The sequence below is a fragment of the Arachis hypogaea genome, chromosome 1 (assembly GCF_003086295.3).
Source record: "Arachis hypogaea cultivar Tifrunner chromosome 1, arahy.Tifrunner.gnm2.J5K5, whole genome shotgun sequence".
Taxonomy (NCBI): domain Eukaryota; kingdom Viridiplantae; phylum Streptophyta; class Magnoliopsida; order Fabales; family Fabaceae; genus Arachis; species Arachis hypogaea.
The window spans coordinates 94,783,302-94,791,058 of record NC_092036.1 but is presented as its reverse complement, the minus strand read 5'-3'; the positions used below and the strand labels follow the sequence as shown (position 1 = coordinate 94,791,058).

The window sequence follows — 7,757 nt, the reverse complement described above, 5'->3', positions numbered from 1 at the left end:
TTTTTGTGTTAAGTAGCACATATATTTCTTTTTCACAATTAGATGGGGTGTGGACTTTATCACTTGTTATGTCACAATACATGAAGAGATGCATATCAGTTTGGTATACATGGTAGAAGTGAGTGCAAATAAAATATATTTCTCAAGTTAAAATTTTGGTTTCCAAACAAGTTTCATGTGAAATGGACACTATCCTAGGATATCAATCAATTCCTATGATGCTTGTATTCTTCGTTTTAATATAATGTATATTATTTCTTTTTGGCATGAAAAGTTACTTTGGTGTCGTGTATACGTACATGTTTCCTCCTTCCAATTGCCTAACCTTTCTCTATTGCACCCATAACTGGCCACCGAATTGTTCATGCGGGCCTAATTTAATTTAGTGAGTGAAGAAAGGCACGGGTACACATAAACATCAGCAAAAGTTGACGAGTGAAATTAGTAATGGAAGGTGAGGAATTCAACTTTAAAGGAAGAAGGCCAAGGACTTGGTGAACTTGGGATCAATTAGTCTTTTCCTTTGCGGTCTCAAGACACTTGTTTAAACGAATTAAACAAGTAACTATTTGATCAAATTATAGTTCGTTATTTTATTAATATTTTTAATGTTAATATAAAAGAAATACTAAGAACAACTAGCTCTCCTGAAAATTTCTAGTCCCATGTGGATCCATCATGTAGCGCACACTAAAATTCCAATAAATATTTAGACAGTGTTCGAAAGAAAGATTGAGATTGAGAGACTAAAACTAAAAACTAAATTAAGTCTTTTATTATATTTGATGTAAAGTGTACAAAATTGAATTATGTTTTAGTATTTTATTTGGTTCAAGATAAATACAGACATAAAATAAATAAATTTATTATAATATTCTTAATTATAAATAAAATGTTAAAATTTCAGTTTCAATCTTAACAAAATTTCAAATTCTTAATTTCAGTCTTTTGTGTTCTTATTTTTTTAAAATACTGAATGGTCTAAAATTTTGTGTCAAAATTAAAATTTTGGTTTTAATATCTAATTATCAAACATAATAATATTGATTCTAAATTTCTCAATCACAATTTCAATATCCGAAAACATTTTTTTTTTGGTATTGAAAAACAAATACTACCTTAATTATTAGGTGGTTTAGTTTGGGCCACATGTTTTGTTATGATCCCGAAAAGGTAGATAGGGCATGCCACGTTGAGCCCCAAAATAAGCCCGGCCCACGGTTATTAAGGTTAGGTAAGCAGGTGAGTTGATGATGATTCATGAGATAAGGTTGCAACTTGCAACGCAAGTTCCCGCATAGTCTTTTCCTTTGTTTCGTTTTGGAGGGTGCGATCGGCACCGAAACTTTCCCTATTATCGGCAGTTCCAATTACGAGGTGCGTGCAAAGTACTTATCCACTCTCAATTAAACTGCTGAATTGAATCATTGGCTCTACGCCTCTACAAAAGAACAAAAGAATGATGCAGCATTGGAATTTATGAAACAAGTAGCGGCCTTTGACAAATATGGAGTGAGTAACAGAAGATTATTGAATCGGTTATGAATTGCGACACTTGGCTTCCATGCAGATTCTCGCCGACAAAAAGGTGACCATGCGAATCCACCGTATAAGAAGAAAAAGGGAAGAGAATGTCTTGTGCTACAAACTTCAATAATAAATAAAAAGAAAGAAAAGATGAAACAAATTCCTGAATATGAGTATGAATTATAGAAATGAAACAGTGTGCATGCATGTGTCTGCGTGTCTTTGATGATGTATGCTACAAGCTATTATAGCCATGTTTAGTTGTTCATGTCCCTATTCCGTTAATATCCCCTAATGTGACTAACATAAATTACATTCGTAAAGTGGTTAATTTTTTTGGATATCGAATAAAAATTGGTATAATCCTTTAATATTAGAAGTCATAGTGTTTTATAAAATTCTGGGGTTATAAAATTCGCAGAATGCGAATTGTCTGATTAATTTTTTTAATTTATAAAGAATTACGTATTATATTATTTTAATATTAAATTACAATAATTGTAAATATACAGATTGTGTATTATCAGTATAATACGTATTCTGTGTATTGTGCTCTTAGAACATTATAAAATTCTATTTTTTGTAACATTAACGCAAAATTTCTTTCGGTCTTCTATATTAAAATAAAAAATTCTTGTAAAATTTGAAAATTAAATAAAGATAAATATAACTTCAAAAACTAAATTAAGAATTACGCATAAATTTAATAATCAAATAGAATAGAAAAAGTATATAGAACCAACTTGAAATCAGTCAAGAATGGAATAACTTAATTAATTATAAATATAGTAATTAATTTTATTTATTTATGATTTAAAATATTGGTTATTAAATGTTTCACCACATTTAAATTAGGAGGAGATACATTCAGTATCATTGCAACGTGAATCATAGAAACTGATTCAATTAGTTTCCGTCTCTTCATCCTCATTCCCTCTTGAAATGCCTAAAACATGATAAATCAAAAAATAGATTTACAACCATCTAATTTACAAAGAAAAGAAACATCCTAACGCCTAACATAAACACCATCTATATAGAAGTTTTGGATTCACCTAAAAGTATTTGCTTGATTTTTAGCTGAAACTATCTTGATTCCTAACATTTTTTAATAGAGTATTATTTCATTTTTAGTGGTAGTTAAAAATAATCATGTTATTTAATATAATTACTTAAATTGTTTATTATAATATATTTTAACATGATTAATCAGCAAATTTTAATTGACAACAAATATAGTCATTTTTATCATTGGCTCTATCAATAATAATATGATATGATAGGATGATAGTTATTTTTTAGTAAAATAATGAAATAAAGAATTAATTTTTTTAATTAAGATAATAAAATATATATTTTATAAAATTAATAGTATTAATTTTTAAGTTTATTATTTTACTAACTTTTTATTTTAAAAAATTTAAATTTATTTTTAAAATATTATATGAACATAAAGATCAAAATAATACCACAAATGTTTTTTGTATTATTTTGTGTTTATAATATAAAATATCATTTTTTGTATTTTATATTTTTTATTAATTACTTTTAGTAATAACAGAATGTGCATAAAAGTGTGTAGTCTTAGTACCAGATTTTGTTTTTATATTAGAGTAACAATGGTGTTTTTTTAAAATGTAGGTTGATGGGATGTTATTCTCAAATGTGGAATTATTTAATTAGATAAATAAAAATTGGACTATTCGATTTGTAAGAAGTACAGAAATCGGAAAATTCGATTTATGAAGATACATAAATCGGACCAAGAGATTTGTGAAATTGGACCGAAGAATTTGTGAGAGAATAGAAATCTGTTAAAGAAAAATTAAAAAATTTGAAGTATAGAAATCGGATATTTTGATTTATATATCTTCCACATTTTTAAAAAATACCAAAAATTATAATGTTAAAATATATCACTATTTTTATTTTCATTTAAAAAAAAGCCTCTTAATACTATTATATTATTAGAATAATTAATCACGTTAATATATATATATATATATATATATATATATAACCAATTATCAACAAAAATATTATTTTGTACATTAAAATTAGTTACTAAAATCAATCATCAATGTATAAATATATATGTAATTTAATTTATTTTTAATGTATATTTATATTTCAATACATATTTTATATTTGTGATTAATTTTAATAGCTAATTTTAATATACATGTAACATTACTCAATTATTAATTAATTACCGTGTATAAAAATATATTTATTATTTCATACAAAAATTTACTGTTTAATTATTAAAAAATATATTTTAATAACTACATTAAGAATTTAAATTAGTGATGAACAAAAATTATATTATAGAGGCTATTATTTATATTTTATAATTTTAAAAAATAAATTAATTTAAATAATTATTCTAAATAAATTTAATAAATAAAAATTATTAAATAATACGTTAAATTAAATCTAATAATCTTTAATTATCAATCTTTCCCAAAGTGTATACGTGAGCGAAAGGGATAAGATGATAGGGACCGGCAGTGGGTCCAGTAAATTGCTAGACATGGCACGTAAAGATAAAAGGAAGGACAACGTGGCCATTCCGCTGAGTTTCCAAAAATAGACTATCATACACACACGCAAACTCCCAAACTTCTCTTTCTTTCACTACCACAAATCATTATTTTTTACCTTTCTCCTTTTCTATAAATGGAACTTATAAGTCCATCACTTTTCTTAATCTCTCACTCACTCTCATCACTACCTTTACTCTACTCTCAACTCCAATCCCTCAAAAACCGACAAACCACAATTTCAACCAACTTCTAAGATGGTGCTGCTTGCTCACGCTGGAAGCGGTGGCGGCCAGGCTTGCTCACCGCCACAGTTCAACAAAGCTATTGCGGAAGAAAAACCAGTGGAAATGGTGAGAGTCAAATCAGAGCAAGTGACGTCTTCCTGCCGCTTCTTGCAGCAAAACGACGACGTTTCAAGCGACGAGTCTGATAAGAAGAAGAGCAACTCGGAAGTGACGGAAGAAGAAGAGCCTCGCGTCAAAGAGGAGGTTGCTGATGACGGCGCCGTTAACGTGTCGTCATCTTCGTCGTCGGTGGAGTTGCCGAAACCGATGGAAGGGCTTAACGAGGCGGGTCCGCCACCGTTTCTAAGGAAGACGTACGAGATGGTGGATGATCCGGAAACCGACCCGATTGTTTCGTGGAGCGAGAACCGCGATAGCTTCATCGTTTGGGAGTCTCACGAGTTCGCCAAAGTGCTTCTTCCAAAGTATTTCAAGCACAGCAACTTCTCCAGCTTCATTCGCCAGCTCAATACCTATGTGAGTCATGTTCAATACTCCAATCACTTTACTCTTTCAACATTTGTTCGCCATGTGTTCGATTAAATGCATATATATACTAAATTTGAGTGTTTTGTTCTTTTAAATTCATATATATATATATATATATATCTTGCTACTTTATCAACCGTATTTCTTTTTTATGACTGAGTTTAATGAAAATGTTTTTATAGATATATTTTTTAGATGTGTCTTTTTATACATGTGCAATAAGTTGGTAAATAATATATTGATACCTGTACTTTTCATATATATATATATATATATTTGAGTTTTTGTTGTAACATAGAAGTTAATTTTAATACTCTATCATGTTACTGTAAAAATAATTACGTTGCCGCCATAATTACCTTTCACATTAATTACCTTTTTACATGGACGGCATGAATGTTGTGATATACATTTGTCAATGTGTCAAAATTAAATAGGATATTTGAAAATCAATTGCTTTTGGAGGATTAACATGTATGTAGTTTAATTCTTTAAGCATTGGAAGTGTCTCCAATATGTGGTTGATGATTGTAATTGGATGACATTGGAATTCTTTTTGATCCTTAAGGTTTCAAGATTTACTAATATGTTTGATTGATGTTTCCTTTGGTGTTATAGGGCTTTAGGAAGGTTGATTCAGATCGTTGGGAGTTTGCAAACGAAGGATTCCAAGGAGGGAAGAAGCATTTGCTGAAGAACATAAGGAGGAGAAGCAAGTACAACAAACTGCATCAAGGAGCTTTCATCGACCCAGCTAAGCCTTGCCTTGAGGCTGAAGTTGAGAAGCTGAAGGAGGACCAAAACATACTCAAACTTGAAATTCTGAAGCTGAGACAACAGCAAGAAAGTTCCCACGTTCATATCTCAAGCGTTCAGGACCGGATTCAGAACGTCCAGACGAAGCAGTATCAGATGATATATTTCCTCACCAGAATGGCCAGAAAGCCAGCCTTTGTGGAACAGCTCCTCCAAAAGATTAAGAGGAAGAGGGAGCTCGATGGCACCGACATGCTCAAGAGGCGCAGATTGCTGGAACCAACGCCTAGTGTTGATTATAGATGCCAACAAGGTCATCAACAATTGTCTACATTGCAATCTGAACTTGATGGACTATTGTCTGAAAATGTGATGAGCACTAGCAATAAGATAGAGCAAACTGTTCCTTCTCCTCTGGAAGGTGAGTTATGCAACAAGGTACAAGGCTTGAGAAGCTATGGTTTTTCAAGGGGTGGTGATGTACCTTCTGCTTATCATGCCATGACAGAGAACCTATTGGGGGAAAATAATGGTGGTGCTGATGAAGAACTTGATGTGAATGACTCAAATATTTATCTTGAGTTGGAGGATTTGATTACTAAGCCAACAGATTGGGTTGGTTCTGCATCTGCATCTGCTGGTGGCTTGGTGGGGCAAACTAGTTGAATCTTTACATAAATGAATGCCGTGACAATGGTAATAACTAATAACACTCAAAACTAATCAAATCATTTTGTTTGATTTTGAGTAATCTGCATCACATTCATCATTGTTGTTCTATTTTGACAATATGTGCTGTGTGCATTTGCAGGTTGCAAGAGGGTGTTTGTGCACATCTCTACTACAACCAAAAGAAGAAGAGCTCAATATTTTAAGGCTCTTCAATTGCTAGCTTTCAAAAGCAGTGATCACATGACTCCGATCCTTGTGTTTCCTTTGTTTCCTTGGTGTTAGGACTCAGTTATTGGTGTAGGAATTCACATATGAGCCTGTTCATACCTTAGCCTCGTATGTTGAAGTAGGTCCTAATTAATAACCTCTGATGTAATATACTAGAGAATGCTGTTGTAAATTTTAGTAGCTTGGTTTACTAAAGGATGTAATAATGGAGATGGAAAAAAACGCTGACTAGTTTAAGTTGCTACTGCTGCACAAGTAAACCTCCAAATCCACTGTAATAATGCAACAAATGTAACACAAGACAAGGATTTACGTATCCATGTAACTATTCTAGAGTGTCAACGAAAATCACAATGTCCTCCAATATTTTGATGGAGACAAATGTACTCTCAAACAAATATAAGATCAAATTAGGTGTGAATAAAGAATCATTATTTTATCTGTGAATGTAGAAACAGAAGTAAATACAACACGTGGACAAATTATGCTTCCCGAAGCATAACAACCAATTGGTTGGTGGACAAGTATTGTTTCCCGGTCGCCAGTGATGATAACAGTAGTAGTAATAATAATAATAAATTAAATTATCATGTATACTTAGCAGTTAGCAGTGTGCATTTTGAATTTTGGTAGCATTAATGCAGTTCAAAATTGATAGTGGCCGCGTGTTATTTCCCTTTTGATGGGACTCTTATGTAATCAATATCGATAAGGTTTGTATTTCAATAGGTTCATGCATTATAACTTAGAAGACTCTTTTGCCGACTCTCAAGATTCACAGTATTTTCACTTTTCACTATTTTAATAATAACATCAAATCACTTTAAACTTCATCAAGCGCTTATTACGAGTAAGTTTTTTTTTTGTCTGCTCTTGGGAATCAACTCAAATTCAAACATTTCGTTGTTCTTACTTCTTAGTATTTTTTTTATTCATGGTATTTTTCAAGTTATTAGGTTAATGATTAATTTGTTGCGAATCTAAATTTTATTTAAGAGTCTATTATTGGTCAATAAATTATTGTATACATAGGACAAGATTTGAAATATTTGTTTAAGTCGACAAGTGAGTAACTACTTGGCTAACCAAGTTGTTAGTACCAGCGTTTATTAGGGTCATGACCTATGAGTAAGCTAATTTATGTTTATCTTTTCCGTTGTTAAAGTAGTATTAACATGCTTAAATTACCCTTCAAAAAAACATGCTTAAATTATAATAACGTTAAATAATAAATTTTTATAAAATTGTTTTGTTT

General features: G+C 30.8%; 1 protein-coding gene across 1 annotated transcript; it reads left to right on the top strand.

Annotated features, from left to right (window-relative positions):
• Positions 1–4,101: 4,101 nt before the first annotated feature.
• LOC112697023 (heat stress transcription factor A-2) lies at positions 4,102–6,941 on the top strand. The gene is made up of 3 exons (XM_025750005.3): positions 4,102–4,834; positions 5,465–6,298; positions 6,414–6,941. Exons 1-2 carry the CDS (start codon positions 4,328–4,330, stop codon positions 6,266–6,268), a joined length of 1,311 nt encoding a protein of 436 aa, XP_025605790.1. The 5' UTR covers positions 4,102–4,327; the 3' UTR covers positions 6,269–6,298; positions 6,414–6,941.
• Positions 6,942–7,757: the final 816 nt, after the last annotated feature.